Source organism: Pipistrellus kuhlii, unplaced genomic scaffold (assembly GCF_014108245.1).
Source record: "Pipistrellus kuhlii isolate mPipKuh1 unplaced genomic scaffold, mPipKuh1.p scaffold_m20_p_89, whole genome shotgun sequence".
Lineage (NCBI taxonomy): Eukaryota > Metazoa > Chordata > Mammalia > Chiroptera > Vespertilionidae > Pipistrellus > Pipistrellus kuhlii.
Genome location: NW_023425594.1, coordinates 220,321 through 240,962, shown reverse-complemented (window position 1 = coordinate 240,962; position 20,642 = coordinate 220,321). Strand labels below are relative to the sequence as shown.

Below are 20,642 nucleotides of genomic sequence, written 5' to 3'. Positions count from 1 at the left end.
TCCCTTTAGACACCCAGGCCGGCCGCCCCCCTCCGCCCCGGCCTCCCGGGCCCCGCCCGCCCCTGCGGCCCCCACGGGCACTCACTGCTCCGGGCGGCGGCCTGGGCTGCGGCCTGAGCGGCGCCGCCCCGAGGCGGGAGGGCCGCCGGGGCCGCTGAGGGCGCTCTGTCCGCGGGAGGAGGCGGGGCCCGGGGACCCAGTCCCGCCGGGTGGGGGCCCCCCGCCTCAGACACCTGCCCGGCGGGACGCCGCCCCCCACGCCTCCTCCTTCTGGCGATCGGCGCGGTGAAGCCCCTGAGCCAGTGAACAGATTGAGGAAGTCAAAATGTCCGCCAGGAAGAAGACAGCGGAAGTCCCGCCCTAACCGGATGCACTGGCTCCAAAGGCCCTGCACAGTCGCATTGCTTTCTGGGAAATGTAGTTCTCTCAGCCGCCCAGGAGCGGGCTGGCTTTCCAGCCCAGGAACTTGAGGACCAAGGAGTTGTGGGGCTGCCAGTGGGGCTGGGGAGGGAGGAGAGGGGCCCAGAGGCCTGGTGACCTGGGACAGACCGACGGACCTCCCAGGGGAGGGGAGAGGACTGGGAAAGATCCTCCAAAGAACATACACATGGGGGAAATCTGAGACATTTGTAACATTATCAACAATAAAAAATACGTATTAAAAATATATATTTTGCCGAAACCAGTTTGGCCCAGTGGATTGAGCATCAGCCTGTGGACTGAAGGGTCCCAGGTTTGATTCTCATCAAGAGCATGTACGTTGGTTGCGGGCACATCCCCAGTAGTGGGGTGTGCAGGAGGCAGCTGATCTGTTTCTCTCTCATTGATTTTTCTCTTTGATGTTTCTAGCTCTCTATCCCTCTCCCTTCTTCTCCGTAAAAAAATCAATAAAATGGGCAGCTCAGCCACCGACATGCCATCCAGACTCAGGAAGACCCGAAAACTTCGGGGCCACGTGAGCCACGGCCACGGCCGCATCGGCAAGCACAGAAAGCACCCCGGGGCCGCGGTAATGCTGGTGGCTTGCATCATCACAGGATCAACTTCGACAAATATCACCCAGGTTACTTTGGGAAAGCTGGTATGAGGCATTTCCACTTAAAGAGGAACCAGCGCTTCTGCCCAACTGTCAACCTTGATAAACTGTGGACCCTGGTCAGTGAGCAGACGCGGGTAAATGCTGCCAAAAGCAAGACTGGAGTTGCTCCCATCATTGATGTGGTGCGATCGGGCTACTACAAAGTTCTGGGGAAGGGAAAGCTCCCAAAGCAGCCTATCATTGTGAAGGCCAAGTTCTTCAGCAGAAGAGCCGAGGAGATTAAGGGTGTTGGTGGGGCCTGTGTCCTGGTAGCTTGAAGCTACGTGGAGGGAAGTTCCATTAAAATGTCCAAGTATTATACAAAAAAGAAAAAAAAATCTATAAAATGTATTTTTTTTTAAGATAACCACTGTATGTGCTGGCAAGATAGCAAAAATCTGGAATTTTTATTTACTGAGAATTAGTAGGAAGACAAAGAGAATGACCCTCTTGGGTCACAGTTCTGTATAAACATTCACATACATGGCAACAGTTTGAGAAGTAAGACATACATCTATATAGAGAACAAAAAGCAATATTACCAACACATCTATTTATAATAGCCCAAATCTGGAAATAACCAATGCCATAAATAGACCAAAATATAAAGTCAATATCCGTACAACACAGTACTACTCAGCAATAAAAAATTTAACTACCCACATAAACATTAGTATTTTATCACAAAATAACTGTGGAGCAAGGAGGAAATCAGTATTTGTTAAAGACTACACAACTTATGCTTATAAACAATATGAACTATTTTACTGTAAGGAAAATCCATGACTGCATGGAGGGCCAAGAAAGAGATTATAATAGGGCAGTAGGAAAATACAGAATGTGGTAAAAGTAGGTGGAGTTGTTGGTGTGGCAATTAATACAATAATTAATAAATACAAGAAGGAACACTTCCCTGCCAGTGTGCTTCAGTTGGTTTGGCACCATCCCTTGCCCTAAAACTCACAGGTTCCACTCCTGCCTGCATGCCCTGTAGGTGGTATATAGGAGGCAGTAGTTAGCTGCATCTTTTCCATATCCCAATTCCTTCCCTCTGTCTCTAAAAAGTCAATAAATTTAAAAAATATATACTTATTTTTATAAATGAGAATAAACTCTTTAGTTTTGCAGAGTCACATCTCTAAGCCTACTTTTGCCATAACCTGTATGTGGATGAGAGATATCTTTATTTCACAAGTGATGGATTTACAGCTTGATCCCTATGTGCAAGCTCACAAAATTGTACATATGAAAAAAGTGCATTTTGTTACATTCGGTTATAGCGGCACTGGAATAAAGCCTTAAATGTACTTTCAAATAAAGACCTAGACCCAAAACCGGTTTGACTCAGTGGATAGAGCATCAGCTTGCGACTGAAGGGTCCGGGGTACGATTGCGGTCAAGGGGATGTACCTTGGTTGTGGGCACATTCCCAGTAGGGGGTGTGCAAGAGGCAGCTGATCAATGATTCTTTCCCATTGATGCTTCTAACTCTCTATCCCTCTCGTCCTCTCTGTAAAAAATCAATAAAATATATATATATTTAAAGACCTAGATATTGCAGAAACCGGTTTGGCTCAGTGGTAGAGCGTCGGTCTGCGGACTGAAAGGTCCCGGGTTCGATTCCGGTCAAGGGTATGTACGTTGGTTGCGGGCACATCCCCAGTAGGGGGTGTGCAAGAGGCAGCTGATCGATGATTCTCTATCATTGATGTTTCTAGCTCTCTATTCCTTTCTCTTCCTCTCTGTAAAAAATCAATAAAATATATTTTAAAAATAAATAAATGAAAAATAAAGACCTAGATATTTCCTCTTAATAGGAAATTAAAATATCAACCCTATATGGCCTCTACCACCTCTTTCCTAACTTTCTAAGAGGACTAGCCTTGCCTCAGTAGCAGAAAATATTGTCAAGCAGTCAAGTCTATTACCATCAGAATCAACAGGCATGTTGACTCAGTTAAAAAAGATACATCCTGCCGAAACCAGTTTGGCTCAATGGATAGAGCGTCGGCTTGGGGACTGAAAGGTCCCGGGTTCGATTCCGGTGAAGGGCATGTACCTTGGTTGCGGACATATCCCCAGTAGGGGGTGTGCAAGAGGCAGCTGATCGATGACTCTCTCTCATCGATGTTTCTAACTCTATCTCTCTCCCTTCCTCTCTGTACAAAATCAATAAAATATATATTTTTAAAAATACATCCTGGAGTGATTAATTTTCCTTCCTCTAGCTTTCAGGTCTTGCCTGCTGAGCAAATCCTGTGGTGAACACACTAGATAGGCGAAGGAAATCCAAAAAACTGTTCCATTATTTTTTTCTGGCAATTATTTCAGCCACAAGCAGCAGTGATGGAGGTCCTGAGAACATCATTCACAAAAATCGCAAAGCCCTAGCCCCAAACCATTTCTGGATAAGGTTGAGAAGAGGCACTCTTTATCAGATTTACTCGTCTTTCCCAAGCACTATGAACAGTGTTTCTTACTAATTGTAGTTCAATATAAACCTCAGTGTCTTAAAACAAAAGGCACCAGCCTATGAAATCTTATACATTATGGCACATGCTGCTTTACACTATGTGGAACGAAGCCCCCTAAACATTGCTGAGAATTGTGAAATCCATACTGTGAACAGAGAATATAATTCGTGTTGTTCACAGAAGCACTACAAAAGCCTCCTTTTCTAGGTGACCACTGACAGCACCAATAATAGAGGCACCAGGCTCAAAATTAGAGCCATAAAGTCAGGCAGTCTTTCTCTCAATATTTTGGAATGTAGATTGATTAAAAGCCAATATTGAACAAGAAATGGTTTTCTGTCAGTATGGTGTGTCTTCAAATGCAGAGAATTTGGGACCCCACCATATCTGTTTACATCTCCATCGAGAAAGATCACAACTTTCCTTTCAAATTACCCCAGGGAGTCTACAGAAAGATCAAAATTATAGATACAAACACACATACACACAAGTATCATAAACCAGAAGAGAGGATTGCAGTAGAGTGACTTAGAGGCTGAAGCAATTCATCACAGCATAATGTGAGAACCATGTTCCTGAAAGAGATGACACTTCGTAGCTGAGAATGGGTGCTCTGGATGACCCCTGGGTCAGTTTCATTCTCTAGTCCGAGATATAGGAATGAAGATGCTGTCAAGAGCTCAGAGTAATCATACTTTTCTCAAGGACAGGAGAAACATAGAAGACATTTCCCCTGAGCACTCCCGGTGGTGATGGGTGCACACTTCTCAGGTGAACCAGGTGTCAGAGGTGAAATCTCTTCAGCCACAAACACTCACAGTGATATCAAGGGGGTAGGTCTGGGCATGTTAGCTAGTGCAATGGAGGTCCTTCAAGCCTCACTTACACATGAAACTTATGAAGAATCTACAATAGCATGGTGTTTGTTCTCTTAAAAGGGGATTATATTCATATAAATAGGTCCCAAGGAATCACCTTCGGTGATGTTATTCTAAGTGAGAAAAATAACACATTTCATGCACATTTAAGGCTTCTCTCCACTGTGAACTCTTTGGTGTTGAGTAAGGGTAGAGCTTTGACTGAATGACTTCCCACAGTTACTATACTCATATGGCTTTTCTCCAGTGTGAACTCGCTGATGTTTAATGAGGGTAGAGCTTCGACTGAATGACTTGCCACAATCTGTACAATCATATGGCTTTTCTCCAGTGTGAATTCTGTGGTGCTTATTTAAGCCAGATCTTTCACTGAAGGACTTACCACATTCACTACACTCATAAGGCTTGTCTCCACTGTGAACTCTGTGGTGGCGAATGAGGATAGATCTATCAATGAAAGCTTTCCCACAATCACCACACTCAAATGGCCTCTCTCCAGTATGAACTCTCTTGTGGATATGAAGGTAACTATTGAATCTAAAAGATTTCCCACAATCACTACACTCATATGGCTTTTCTCCAGTGTGAACTCTGTGGTGTTTTAGGAGGTTAGAGCTATGACTGAAGGACTTCCCACAATCTGTACACTCATATGGCTTTTCTCCAGTATGAACTCTCTTGTGGATATGAAGGTGAGTATTGGACCTAAAAGATTTCCCACAATCACTACACTCATATGGCTTTTCTCCAGTGTGAATTCTGTGGTGCTTATTTAAGCCAGATCTTTCACTGAAGGACTTACCACATTCACTACATTTATAAGGTTTGTCTCCACTGTGAACTCTGTGGTGGAGAATGAGGGCAGACTTATCAATGAAAGCCTTCCCACAATAATCACATTCATATGGCCTCTCACCAGTATGAACTCTCTTGTGGATATAAAGGTAACTAATGAACCTAAAAGATTTCCCACAATCACCACACTCATAGGGCTTTTCTCCAGAATGAACTCTCTGATGTTGAATGAGGCTTGAGCTACGACGGAAGGACTTCCCACAATCTGTACACTCATATGGCTTCTCTCCAGTATGAACTCTCTTGTGGTTAAGGAGGTGAGCATTTCGCGTAAAAGATTTTCCACAGTAACTACATTCATAGGGCTTTTCTCCAGTGTGAATTTTCTTATGTTGAACTAGGTTAAAGCTACACCTAAATGACTTCCCACAATCTGTACACTCATATGGCTTCTCTCCAGTATGAACTCTCTTGTGCTTATGAAGTTGACTATTGGACCTAAAAGACTTCCCACAGTCACTACACTCAGCTGGATTTTCTCCAGTATGAACTCTCTGGTGTGTAACCAAGCTAGTTTTGCAGCTAGAAGATTTCTCACATTCACTGCACTCACACGATTTTTCTTCAGTGTCAACTCTGTGGTGTTGAATGAGGATAGAGCTTTGTCTGAAGAACTTCCCATAATCAGTAAATTCATAGGGATTTTCTCCAGTGTAAATTTCCCTTTTTTGATTGAGGTTCATGATGCATCGAAAACATTTTCCACATTTGTTACCCTCAAAATTCACTTCTCCAGAGCAGACGCCCTGATGTTGAACAACTTTCTGGTTGCTACTGGCAGCTTTTTCACATACACCCCAATGATGGTGACATTTTCCACTGAGAAATTCCTGTGCAATCTCACTGCTACTCTGTAGCTCCTCAGTCTTGAGAGTTGCTGGGATCTGTGGAAGATCTGAGATGGCAGGAAAGACTTTCCCAACCTCCCTACTCATTGAAGGCACCCATGTTAAGTGCAAGCTGAACCTGTTCACAAACGAGGGCCTGTCCATAGCTCCTTTCCAAGGCTTCTCTCCACCAGAAACCCTCTGCTGCTCATGAGGGTTTGCACTGAAACAGAAGCCTCTCACACATGCATCACTGAAGAAGGCTTTCTGCTCAAAGTCTGCTGCTTGTGACTCAGTCGAGTGCAGAATGTCTTTCAACACTGAGAAACAATTCTTACAGAGATGGGTCGTCTGAGTAGCAGGAGCTGTCTCAGAAGACCTGACTTGTGACTCTTCTTGTAGAGATACACTCTGCTCAGAATGTTTCACCTTATCTTCCATTTTATGCCAACAACCTAAAAACAGAGAATGGTAAGAAAAAAAAAAAAGAAAAAAAAAGAAAGAAGGGAAGAAAGAAAGAAAGAATATTCACTGTGGTATCAGGGGAAAGTTATAATACAAAAATGTTTTCCCCATACTACACTGTTTCCTTGCAATTGTCTCAAAATAAGAGATCTGCAGGAAAGCTTAATAAGAGGTCGCTGTAAAATTATGGGCTTCTGAAGCTAACAAACTAGAAAAGACTTCACCAGAAATATGACAAAAAGATGGCAAACATCACATGGAAGAGAAGCAGAATCTCCTGCTCGTTGTTCTGCTAAGAGTGTCCACCTGTGCTTCTCTGCTGGTGCCATGGGATGGCTGTGCAGGAGGATAATTATGTCTGTTTCCAAGTTAAATTGGAAATTAGCATCTGGTGTTGGAGGACTAGTTACGCATACACACTGAATGGCCAGATTATTATGATCTCTGAATTCATAACAACTGGCCACTCAGTGTACTTCTCTTGAGTACCTCATTTATTTGATATCAAAGATACTATAAATTGTGCATCTGATCAGTTTTGCACTTTGCACTGGCTGATAGAAAGCTCAGGGCAAATAGGTGGTTCATCTCCAGCAAAAGTCTAGAATACTTTTGGTACCCATTTGAGATACAAATCCACTGAGTGGCCAGATTATGCATTCAGAGATCATAATAACCTGGCCACTCAGTGTGTTTGCCCCTCACAACATAAGTGCAGGACAGTGTTTGTGAACACTGCACAGACAGCAGTGTAGAGGAACAGGTGATGTAAAAAGGTAACAAAAGGTGAAGGTAGCCAACAGTCTGATGAAATGACAAGTCAGCAAACTGTCAAGACTGAGAAATAAAAGGAAGAAATGAGTAGTGGCCAGTGGCACCTACGCCTGCACTTAAACAGTGTTGCCAGGAGAGACTTGAGGTATGATCTGAGCACAGCACTGGTACCATACCTTCCCCCAGTTGCCACTCAGAAGTGCCCAGCCTTCTCTGAGTCCATTGTGCATATTCATCAGGAGAAAACACCATGTTCTCATAGTACCTTCTATCATACAAATACCTGGAATCTAAATATTCTGAATATTCATGAAGGACAACAGAAGTGAGCAGCAAGCCCTGGCCCAGAGCTTGGCATGCAATAGTATTTGATGAAAGAATATTACAGATAATAATTGACGGAGGGCCTTAGAAGAACTGTTCATGGTTCATGTATTATAAGAAAAGACCAAAACCTGGCTCAGGCAGTCACCAAGGACCCTAACCTTGAGGGAAGGGACAAAAGTGAAAGCCATGGATGTGGACATAGTAAACCTCCCAGGAAAAGGAAGAGCAAGGTGAACCTATTGATCTGTCTGTAGAACTCCTGATTCCCAGACACTTTCTGCACTTTGGGAGACGATGGGTTCTAGGGATGCTTGTGAAGTCCATTCCTCAGGGCTCTCCACACAGCTCAGCACTGGCAGCTGCAGCTCAGTTGACAAGAAAGTGGGGGGTAGCAGAGTCCATGGACTGGCTACGTGGGAGAGAGAGAGTGACGGGTAGAGAATACAGGAAGAGAGGATGTCACCTCAGGGCACGAGGAGAGATGTGAAGGGCTTACCGACAGATGAGACCAGTGCAAACACTTCCAGCATCACATCGCAGTACAGGAGTCTCTGAGCCTCATCCAGGAGCTCCCACTCCTCCAGAGAGAAGGCGATGGCCACGTCCGCAAAGTTCATGTTCTGGCATATTGGAGACAATTCAGTCCATGGTCAGCTTATCTCCTAGGAGTTCACAGTCATCATCCTCCCAATTTAGCGCACCCCTCTACTCCCAACATCCGAAAATATACCAGGTCTTCCAAGTCAGTCTCTCTTTGTATTCCTACAGATACTGTGCTTTCCCATGACCATAAGGTAGATAAGCTGATTGATGATACCTGTGCTCTGGGCCTCACATTGGGTCTGGTCAATAAGTGCTTGTCAGGAACATAGGGAGGGAGAGTTGTGGGCCATCAAGAGAGTGTGAGTGGTTTGACACTGGTCTTATCAGGCATCCCCCTGGCAGTGCCCTGGACTGTCCCTCTAAGACACAAAAAAACATGGCTTTACACTTTACACTTCCAATCTCAATCCAGGGTGCTGAGGCCATCACTTTTCACTACCTGCTCCATATAATTCTTTGAAGCACACTTTCTCTCACATATCGTCATTGCCAGAGGCACAACTTCAAAGATAATACAAATAGTGAAACCGGTTTGGCTCAGTGGACAGAGCGTCGGCCTGCGAACTGAAGGGTCCCAGGTTGGATTCCGGTCAAGGGCATGTACCTTGGTTTCGGGCACATCTCCAGTGGGGAGTGTACAGGAGGCAACTTTCTATCCCTCTACCTTCCTCTCTGTAAAAAATCAACAAAATATATTAAAAAAAAAAAAAATTTCAGACCCTTTCCCACAGTGTTCCCAGGCTTGTTTGGAAGATGCATTACAACACTTTTTAGAAGCATTAAAGCTTCTTGGCAAGAAGAAGAGATGCCGTAGGGGCAGTCCCCGCCGTTCCCCGCTGCCTCGGGCAGCACCAGCTCCACTTTCCCCTCTCCAGATGGCTCTGCAGGAGGCACGAAAAAGTGGTGAGGAATTGGGCCTTCATGCCTTTCCCGTTAAGGAACAGGTGAACCCTAACAAGGGACAGCGTGAGCGTACTTATGACCCCTTTCCTTTAAAACCCTGAAGGAACCGAAACCGGTGTGACTCAGTGGATAGAGCGTCGGCTTATTGAAGGGTCCTGGGTTCAATTCCAGTCAAGGGCATGGACATTGGTTGCGGGCACATCCCCAGTGGGGGGTGTGCAGGAGGTGGCTGATGAATGTTTCTCTCTCATCGTTGTTTCTAGCTCTCTGTCCCTCTCCCTCCCTCTGGAAAAAAATCAATAAAATATATTTTAAAAAAAGAAAAAAAAAAAGGAACTCTCTCAGATTATATCCGCATTTGCGCAGACACTGGCCCCTCATATATGCAAGGAGCCGCTATTGCGGCCGCATTGAAGAGAACCACCATTGAAGGAATTCTTCAGCAACAGCTTAGCAAAGGGAAAGTCAAACTCACAGGAGTTTCACTGTGGAGGGACAGGGCACGTGGCAAGGCAGTGCCCCTCTAACAAAGGGATTAATAAAGGAAATGGCAGAGGTCCCAAACAACCTGGACTATGCCCGAACTGTAAGAGAGAAAGACATGGGCAAATGAGTGTAGGTCCAAGGAAGATGTCCGGGGAAATTCCTTGCCTCAACAGCAGTTGAGAAACTCCCGAAGGAGGCCTTCCCAGCTCGGGCAAACAATCAGGGCACTATCCATTTAGCCTCCTGTCCCTGCACCATCCCAGCTGGCTGCACAGCACCCAGCCTGCCCCAGGGGGCAAAATGGATATGACAGTTATTCCGAGCAATCCCCGGAAGTGCCGGATTGGACTTTTGAGTCCACAGGGCAATATGTATTTAATCCAGAATTGGGACCACAGGCCATCCCTACAGGAGTATACGGACCTACTCCTAAAGGGATGTTTGGCCTTTAACTAGGAAGCAGCAGCTTAACTGTGAAAGGGTTACAAGTTTTTCCAGGAGTAATTGATGCAGATTATAATGGGGAAAGCAAAATTATGGCCTTTGCCCCCAGGGATATCATCACCATCACCTCTGTAACTATTTACTGAGATTTATGGTACTGAGAATCTGTCCTTCTGCTCTATCTCACCTTTATTAAGAGGAACAAAGAGTACATTCCTGTTAACTGACCTCCCATTCAGTGCTTGTGTATAAAAGACATTACGCAATTAATAAAGCTGCTGCAGTCTGTCAATGGCTTGCAGCCCTCCTGATCCGCTTTCTTGTCTTTCTTTTCTTAATTCCCACCTCCCTACCTCAGCCTGGTTCACCTGTCAGGCTAGCCATGGCATATAGACCAAAAAATTGACATTTCCTACATTGTCTGGATGTCTTATGATCAGTCCCCATTGTGAAGCTAAGGAGGTAAGAGTTACCAAATGTTTAGTACAGGTACCAGGTCGGACTCGATGCTTTACCTGCCTTATTATGTCATTTAATCCTCTCCACAACAGAGATGATTTAACCGACTATTTTATGGGTAGGAAACCCGGGCTCAGAGACTCAACGTAAATTGCCTGATTGTAGAGTTAATAAAGGCAGGGCTGGAAATCAAACCCCCCCAAGTGTCTCCAACAACAAAGCTATGACTTCTAATGTTAGACTCTGGTGCCTCCTAGAGAGTAAAATAGGGGATGAATACCCACTAAAATGGGCTAGATGTTATCGTGGGTAACGAAAAGGCCCAAACTTTAGTGGCTTATACTAAAGAAGGTATCTTTCTAGTTCATACCACATGAGCACCCTGGTTTCCCTGGGACTGGGATAAAGTAGAAGCACCATGTTGGTACCTACTACGTATTATTAGAAATGGAAATAGAGGATGGCTTGTCTTAGTGTTTCTAGACACTTCTTCTAGAGGTAACGGACTTCACTCCCACCACATTTCATTGGTCAAAATACATCACAGGGCTGCCGCAAACACCAAGGGCTCATTAGGAGAACCTGACATGCTTGATGGGCCCCATGAAGGCCACTGCATGGAACCAGCCTCTTTTGGGGCTGTGAAGGGTCCAAGAGTGATGCTCTGAGAAGACGCAGGAACCCTCCTGTACTTATTCTTGTCCTGTGTATTCATTTGCACGTCAGCCTTTCTCCAAGCCTTTGAACCCGAAAACCACGTCGGCCGTGGCTTTTCACACACATGGTCCTCTCCATCACCCCGGAAGAGCATGCCTATGCAGTTGCTTTTTTCTAGGGTGCAGAGACACACAAACGCACAGGAAACATAGACTCCACAAGCACAGAAACACACAGGTACAGAACACCCCAGCATCACATCACAGTTCAGAAGTCTGAGCCTCATCAAGCATCCCCCACCCCTCCTGAGAGAAGACAATGGCCGCAACCTCAAAGTTCATATCCTGTCATGAAGGGGAAAGCTCAGTCCATGATCAGCTTCTTTCCTAAGATCCCAAGTGTGTAATATCTCTGGCCCTCCACATCCGTCTACTGCCTCTGCTCCCGCATTGGAGAAGATAGCGGGCCGTGTTCCCATGAAAGTCACTTGCATCTTTAATTCCTACTGATATTTTGTCTCCCCACAACAATAAAGACAGTTGAGCAGAGAGATTACCTGAGCTCTGGGCCTCACATGTAGGCCACAGTGCCTCTTGTCAGTAGAGTGGGTGTCAAGAACATAGGGTAAGGAGAGATATTGGCCATAAAGGGACTGTGAGTGATTGACACTAGTTATGTCAGGCAATCCCCCAGAAGATCCCTCCAAAGACACCAAAAACATGGCATCACACTTCACTCTTACAATCCCAAACCCAGGATGCTGAGGCCATCACTCTGCACTATCTGATGCACATAGTTCTTTGAACAATACTTCTCTCATACAGCTTCATTCCCACAGGGACAACTTATACACACACACACACACACACACACACACACCTGTGTGTGTATGCGTGTATATACGTGTCACATATACATATATGTATGTGTATATGTACACATATATACATATGTATATATGCATACACATATATATGTACACACACACACACATATTTTTAAGTACTAGTGCACCTGCCAGTTGCTAAGCCAGCTCAGTCTTCACTCCCAGCCTTTGCACATCCCGGTCCCTGTGCCTGGGAGGCCCTCCCACATCTCACCCACCCGGTGCCCAAACCAGGGTCCACTCCCTCCAGCCCCAGCCGTGGCCTCAGGACCCTGGGCTGAGGGTCTGCAGGTCCCGGGGCAGGAGGAGCGGCTGGACAGCCCAGGCCCCACAGCCTGAGGCCCCCGCAGTGGGAGGCCCTGACCTCAGCCCACAGCCCGGCCCCTGAGCGGCTCTGACCGCAGGGCCTGTGGGAGCTGAAGGCGCTGAGGGCCCGGCTCCGCCGCCAGGACCCGGGGCCCAGGCTGCTCGGGGCCTGGCCCAGCCCCCGGGCCGGGGCCGCCGCCCCCTCGGGCTCCGTCCCTCTGTGCGCACAGCCAGCCCGGCCCTGAGGAGGACAGGCTCCTCCGGAAGCCCCGGTCCCTTTAGACACACAGGCCGGCCGCCCCCCTCCGCCCCGGCCTCCCGGGCCCCGCCCGCCCCTGCGGCCCCCACGGGCACTCACTGCTCCGGGCGGCGGCCTGGGCTGCGGCCTGAGCGGCGCCGCCCCGAGGCGGGAGGGCCGCCGGGGCCGCTGAGGGCGCTGTGTCCGCGGGAGGAGGCGGGGGCCCGGGGACCCAGTCCCGCCGGGTGGGGGTGCCCCCGCCTCAGACACCCTGCCCGGCGGGACGCCGCCCCCCACGGCCCCTCCTTCTGGCGACGGACGCGGTGAAGCCTGTGAGGCGAGAACAGTTCCAAAAAGTTAAAACGTCAGAAACGAGGAAGACGCCAGAAGTCCCGCCCTAACCGGAAGTGCAGGCTCCAAAGGCCCTGCGTAGCCGCGTTGCCTTCTGGGAAATGTAGTTCTCTCAGCCGCCCAGGAGAGGGCTGGCTTTCCAGCCCAGGAACCTGAGGAACAAGGTGTTGTGGGGCTGCCAGGGGGGCTGGGGAGGGAGGGAGATGGGCCCAGAGGCCTGGTGACCTGGGACAGACTGACAGACCTCCCCCCGGAGAAGGGGGAGAACTGGGAAAGTTCATCCAAAGAACATATATCGGATCTAGTAATAATTAATGTCGTTTTTTAACATTCATTTAAAATCTTGCTTGGCATTGACTTGTATTGACATAACCTTCAAACACGTGGTATCTACAGAACGTGTGAAGTGCAATTAACAAGTTTTGCTTGAAAAAGTTTGTGTTTGGCTTGGTTTTTGTTGCAAAACTAGGGCTAAGAAGATGGCGGATGAAGAGCATATTCGGCACTGCATGCTTTACGAGTTCCAATTAGGAAGAAAAGCAAGTGAGGCTGCAAAAAACATCTGTAGTGCTCTTGGTCAAGATGCAGTTAGCGCCAGAAAATGCCAGCGTTGGTCTGAGAAATTTCGCGAGGGAAATTTTTTGTTAGATGACAAGAGTGGTCGAGGACGTGTGTCCAATTTTGATCAAGAAGCTCTTCAAGCTCTTTTGGTGTAAATCCTCAAATTACCCAACAAGAGCTTGCAACAACTTTAAATTGTTCACAAAAAAAACAATTTCCAATCAATTGCGTGCACTTGGCAAAGTCCTAAAGTTTGTAAAATGGGTTCCTCATGAGTTGACCGACAACAACCGTAATCAAAGAGTCACAATTTGCAGTTCGCTCCTCTCTCGTCAAAACCATTTGCCATTTTTAGAGCAAATTGTTACCGGAGATGAGCAATGGGTGCTGTATGTTAATTTGAAAAGGCGGCCTCAATGGTTGGACAAAAATGAGGCTCCGCAGCCCACGCCAAAACCTGACTTGCATGCGAAAAAAGTGATGTTGTGAGTTTGGTGGAATTTTAAAGGAATTCTTCATTATGAACTTTTACCATCTAACCAAACCATTACAAGTGCAGTGTATAGTGCCCAATTGGAAAGGTTAGCCCAAGCTTTAAGAGAAAAAGAACCCGCGCTGATTAATCGGAAGGGTGTAATTCTTCACCACAATAATGCACGACCGCATACTGCAAGAATCACTGCTGAAAAACTGCGCCAGTTGGAATGGGAAGTTCTCCCTCAACCTGCATATTCTCCTGATATTGCCCCTTCCGATTACCATTTGTTTCGTTCTTTGCAAAACTTTCTTCTTGGAAAAAAATTTAATAATGAAGAATGCCTCAAAAATGCATTGACCGAATTTTTTGCATCAAAATCACAAGAATTTTACAACAGAGGGATTAAAATGCTTCCTGAGCGTTGGGCACAAGTAGTAGAAAACAACGGCAACTATATTGTTGATTAAATTTTGTTGTATTGTTTAAATAAATTCGATTTAAAGTATTAGAAAACAACATTAATTATTACTAGACCTAATACATGGGGAAATGGGAGACATGTATACTATTATCAACAATAAAGCCAAAGCCGGTTTGGCTCAGTGGATAGAGCCTCGGCCTGCAGACTGAAGGATCCCGGGTTTGATTCCGGTCAAGGGCATGTACCTTGGTTGCAGGCACATCCCTAGTAGGGAGTGTGCAGGAGGCAGCTGATTGATGTCTCTCTCTCATCAATGTTTCTGTCTATCCCTCTCCCTTCCTCTCTGTGAAAAATCAATAAAAATATATTTTTAAAAACAAACAAACAGATTTAGCCCTGATATGTTTGGCCCAGTGGATAGAATGTCAATCTGTGGATTGAAAGGTCCCAGGTTCAATTCCATTCAAGGGCATGTACCTTGGTTACGGGCACATCTCCAGTGGGGAGTGTGCAGGAGGCAGCTGATCGATGTTTCTCTCTCATAGATGTTTCTAGCTCTCTATCCCTTTCCCTTCCTCTCTGTAAAAAATCAATAAAATATATATTTTTAAATACACATTTAAAATATTTCTAAAGAAGATAGCCCAGCTGGTACTGCTGAGTGGCTGAGCATCAACCTATTACCCAGGAGGTTACAATTCTATTGCTGGTCATAGCGCACAAGTGCATTTGGGTTCAATTCCCAGTGTGGAGTGGATGCAAATCCACTCTTATTGATGTTTCTCTTTTTCTTTCTCGGTCTAAAATATATATACTATAGCCGAAACCAGTTTGGCTCAGTGGATAGAATGTCGGCCTGCGGACTCTGAACTATTTTATCATATTACGAACTAGAGGCCAGGTGCAGGAAATTCGTGCGCTGAGGGAAGTGTCCCTCAGCCCTTCCTGAACACTCACACAACCTGGGACCCCTTGTGGGATGTCCAGATGCCCATCGGCAGAGATCCCTCTCATAGTCCAGGACCCCTCACCACTTACCGCCTGCCAGCTTGCTGCTCCTTACCGTTTGGCTGTTGCTCCTCAGTGCTGCTTCTGGTTTGCCAGCTGAATCCTCAGGGTGGGGGGTTCAGGGCATCCAGAATGCAGCTAGCCCGTGACTCTCTCCCACCATTGATGTTTCTATCTCTCCTTTTCTCTTTTTCTCTCAAAAGCCATATATATATATATATATATATATATATATATATATATATATATATTAAATAATATCTATAATAATAAAAGCATTATGTCCTAATTAGACCAGACATCCTTCCAAAAAAAAAAAAATAGGGGCTTTGAGGGAAGCCTGGGTCCAGGGTGCCAGAGGGAAGCTGGTACTAGCAGCCAGGGGAAAGGAGGACTATTCTTTTTCTTTTTTTTCTTTTTAATATATTGTATTGATTTTTTTACAGAAAGGAAGAAAGAGGGACAGAGAGAAACATTGATGAGAGAGAATCATCCATCAGCTGCCTCCTGCACACCCCCTACTGGGGATGGGCCCGTAACCAAGGTACATGCCCTTGACCAGAATCGAACCTGGGACCCTTCAGTCCGCAAGCCTATGCTCTATCCACTGAGCCAATGTATTAGATGCTGCAATAAATTCCTATTGGTTAAAATAATAAATACATTTTAAAAATTGGATATAGATTCTGTCCAGACATTTCACCAAAGGAGATAAAGACAGTGTAAATAAACACATGAAAAAACACTTGCCATAAAATATTCTTAGGGAAATGGAATTAAAACAAAGCAAGTTAACACTATACTCATTTCTCAGCCTTCTATTTAAAAATATTACACACCACATGTGCTGGCAGGTTGTGGAAAAAGTAGAATTTTCATTACCATTAATGGATGGGATGGCAAAGGGAATGACTATTTTAGATCACAGTTCCAGATATATTTACAGGGAAAACATTCACCTACACTGCGTCAGTTTGATATATACCTCTATAGAAAGAACTGAAGGTAAACATCCCCAGCAGATTTGTTTATATTACTCCAAACCTGAAAATAACCAAAACCATAGACAGACCAAAAGATAAATTTATTACCCAACATACTACTACTCACCAATAAAATATAACTTTTCACATGAGCATCAGTGTTGAACCTCAAAATAACTGTGTAGCATGAAGGAGACCAGTCTTTGTTAAAGAGCACACATACCTTTTAGTGACAAATTATGAAAATATAAACTAATCTTGTAAAGGAAGATCAATGACAGCATGGAGGGCTGGGGAAGGCAGAGAGATTATGAAAGGGCAGGGGGATGTCAATACAGGGTCTGGCAAAAGTAGAACTGTTGGCATGAAAATTATACAATTTAAAAACCCAATCTAATAAATGAGTAATATACAAATTGACCATCAGTCCAACATACAAAATGGCCACCCCTATGTGGTGAAAGATGGCTGCCACAAGAAGGCCAGCAGGGGAGGGCAGTTGAGGGTTATCAGACCAGCAGGGGAGGGCAGTTGTGAGAAACCAGGCCTCAGGGGAGGGCAGTTAGGGGTGACCAGGGCAGCAGGGGAGGGCAGTTGGGAGGGATTAGGTCTGCAAGGGAGGACAGTTGGAAGGACCCAGGCCTGCAGGGGAAGGCATCAGGGGGGGAGAGGGGGAGAGAACCAGCCCTGTAGGGGAGGGCAGTTGTAGGTGATCAGGCCTGCAGGGGAGGGCAGTTGGGGGCGACCAGGCCAGCAGGGGAGGGCAGCTAGGGAGGACAAGGCCTGCAGGGAAGGGCAATTGGGGGGAGGGGATTGGGCCTGCAGGGGAGGGTAGTTGGGGGGAACCAGGCCTGCAGGGGAGGGCAGTTGTAGGTGATCAGGCCTGCAGGGGAGGGCAATTGGGAGAGGACTGGGCCTGAAGGGGAGGGCGGTTGGGAACAACTAGGCCTGTATGGGAGGGCGGTTGTAGGTGATCAGGCCAGCAGGGGAGACAAGGCCTACGGGGAAGCACAACTGGGGGGAGGGGACTGGGCCTGCAGGGGAGGGCAGTTGGGGGCAACCAGGCCTGCGGGGGAGGGTAGTTGGAGGCGACCAGGCTTGCTGGGAAGGCAGCTAGAGGCAACTGGGCCAGCAGGGGAGCGGTTAGGCATCAAGCGGTTGGGAGCCAGCAGTCCTGGATTGTGAGAGGGTTGTCTGACTGTCCAGTTAGGCCCAATCTCTGTGGGCAGTTGGACATCCCTCTAAGTGTCCCAGGTTGGAGAGGGTGCAGCCTGGGCTGAGGGATACCCCCTCCCCGGCCCATGCACAAATTTTGTGCACCCAGCCTCTAGTAAAAATATAAGAAACTGTTCCCTGCCAGTGTGCCTCAGTTGGTTGGGCACCATCACTGATTCCATTCCACATGCCTGCCTGGATGCACTGTTAGTGGCATGCGGGAGGCAGCTGTTTGATGGTTCTTTCTAATGTCACCATTTGCCCTGTCTCTACCTTCCTCTTTGTGAAGTCCATAAAAATGTTTTAAAATATATAAAATACTTATTTAGAAAAATAGAGTAAACGCTGTGTTTTGCATATTCACATCTACATGCCTGGTTTTGCCCTAACCTGTCTATGGGTGAGAGAGTTTATTTCACGTAACTATTTTAGAGCTTGATCCAGATGTCCCAGCTCACCAAATAGTACACAAGAGAAAAGTACATCTGGTTACAATTCAGTTATAAACATATCAAAATAAAGCCTTACAAAGTACTTCCAAATAAAGGTCTTGTTGTAAAATTAAAATGGCAACCCTATGTGGGCTCTACCATCTCTCTCTTACTTTCCCGGGAGAACTGGGCTTTGTTCAGTGGAAGCAAATCAGTGAAGACTATTGCCATCAGAATTTAAAAAAATGATGAGCTGAAACCGGTTTGGCTCAGTGGATAGAGCGTCAGCCTGCAGACTGAAAGGTACCAGGTTCTATTCTGGTCAAGGGCATGTACCTTGGTTGCGGGCATATCCCCAGTGGGGTGTGTGCAAAAGGCAGCTGATCAATGATTCTCTCTCATCCATGTTTCTAACTCTCTATCCCTCTCTCTTCCTCTCTGTAAAAAAAATCAATAAAATATATATTTTTTTAAAATGATGAATTGTTACAAAAGACACAGCCTGGGATTCATTATAGGATTAGCTTTGAGTTCTTCCCTGCTGAGCACACCTTGAGGTGAATACCCTAGAGCAGCCACAAAAGTGTTAGTTTCCTCTGCCAATGACTTCAGACACAGGGAATAGCGATGGAGGTCAGAGAATATCTGTGCACAGAGATCACAGGATCCAATGACCCTGACCATTTGTGGATAACGTTCAGAAGAGGCTCTTTTCACCGAATTTATTGCAGTCTTTCCCACTCACTATGAACACAGTGTTTCTGTCCTAACTGTGTTTCAATCTAAACCTCAGTGTCTTATAGCAAATGACACCAGCCTATGAAATTTTATTCATTATGGCACATGGCTGCTTTAAAGTGGGTAGGATCCCCTGAAACATTCCTGAGCGTTGTGTAATAAATGCTGTGAACAGAGAGAAGTTCATATTGTTCACAGAAGCACTACAATGTGACCATGAGTGTCCTCCTTTTTCTGGGTGACCATGACATCACCAATAATAGAGGTGACAGACTGAAAACTAGAACCACAAAGTCATGCAGACTTTCTCTCTCAGAGCCAATAGTGCTGATCTGAAATCATGCTGTGCTTTGCAAAGCACAAAATGTTTGGGACCCCACCATATCTGTTCACCTCTTCATTCTGACAGAGCACTACTCCTTTCAATCATCCCATGGAAATTAAAAAAAAAAAAAAGGTAGAAAAGATAAAAACCCTTCACAAAAAGATCATAAACCAGAGCAGAGGACAACAAGAGGTTTGCAGGCTGGTGAACTGGAACCTGAAACACTTCAACACAGCATGATGTGAGACCCACAGTGTCCCTGAAAGAGGCTGCACTTCTTCGCTGAGGATGGGAGCTCCGGGTGAAACCTGGGTCAGAGAATAAGGAATGAAGATCCCGCCAAGAGCTCAGCGTGTTCATAAATTTCTCAAGCACCAGGGAGAACACAGAATTCCTTTCCCCGAGCACCAGGGGTGGTGACTGATGCACACTGTTCAGCTGAGCCAGGTGGTGGAGGAGGTCACTTCAGCCACAAACACTTCACAGTGACACCAATGAGGTGGAGTCCATGGAAGATATAGCAAGTGCAATGCAGCTCCTTCAAGCCTCACTTGTACCTCACAATTATGAGAAATTCCCCACAGTGTATGTTCAGATAAGAGTCGTTTAAACTCAGGTAACTGGATTTAAGTCTCCTTCAGTGTTGTCGAGAGAGAAAGATAAACCATCCCCTGCACAGTTAAGGTTTTTCTCCAGGGTGAGCTCTCAGATGCCTAAGGCGGCTAGGTTTGCTGCTAAAACTTTGCCCACATTTAGTACATTCATAAAGCCTTTCTGCAGTGTGACTTCTGTGGTGGTCCAGGAGCAAATGTCCTTGTCAAAATGACTTTCCCGATCACTTCACTCCTACGGCTTTTCTCTGGTATGAATTCTGTGGCGTTGAATAAGATTACAGTCCCATCTAAAGAACTTCCCACAATCACGACGACTTTTCTCCAGTATGAACTGTGTCTAAAGAACGTCCCACAATCACTGCATTCAGAAGGTCTTTCACCACTGTGAATTCTCCTGTGTACAGAAAGGTGAGAGCTTTGCCTGAAGGACTTTCCACAATCACTACACTCATATTGGGTTTTCTCCAGTGTGAACTATGTGGTTTGAAATGAGGTCGGAACTAGGTTCAAAGGCCTTCCAACAACCAGTACACTCATAGGGCTTTTCTCTCGTGTGAGTTCTGTGGTGGTCCATGAGTGTAGGTCTATGTCTAAAGGACTTCCCACAATCACTACACTCATACGGCTTTTCTCCAGTATGAACTCTGAAGTGTCGAGAGAGGGTAGACTTTCGTCTGAAAAACTTCCCACAATCACTACATTCAAAAGGTTTTTCTCCAGTGTGAATTCTCTTGTGTTCAGAGAGGTCGCTGCTTCTCGTGAAAGACTTCCCACAATTAGTGCACTCATAAGGTTTCTCTCCAGTGTGAAGTCTCTTGTGGTTAAGGAGTGTATTATTGCTCCTAAAAGATTTCCCA

The 20,642-nt window shown here is 46.0% G+C and overlaps 1 protein-coding gene and 1 pseudogene across 1 annotated transcript in view; one reads left to right on the top strand and one right to left on the bottom strand.

The window, feature by feature from the left end:
* The first annotated feature begins 902 nt into the window (after positions 1 to 902).
* On the top strand, positions 903 to 1,396 carry LOC118712410 (annotated as a pseudogene).
* Positions 1,397 to 3,192: 1,796 nt separating this feature from the next.
* Positions 3,193 to 20,642, bottom strand: part of LOC123651826 (zinc finger protein 551-like) — a 70,443-nt gene continuing 52,993 nt past the window's right edge. The window contains exon 8 of the mRNA XM_045577345.1: positions 3,193 to 5,045. Within this exon, the coding sequence (XP_045433301.1) occupies positions 4,577 to 5,045 (469 nt within the window). The 3' untranslated portion in view covers positions 3,193 to 4,576. The remainder of the gene's footprint in view (positions 5,046 to 20,642) is intronic.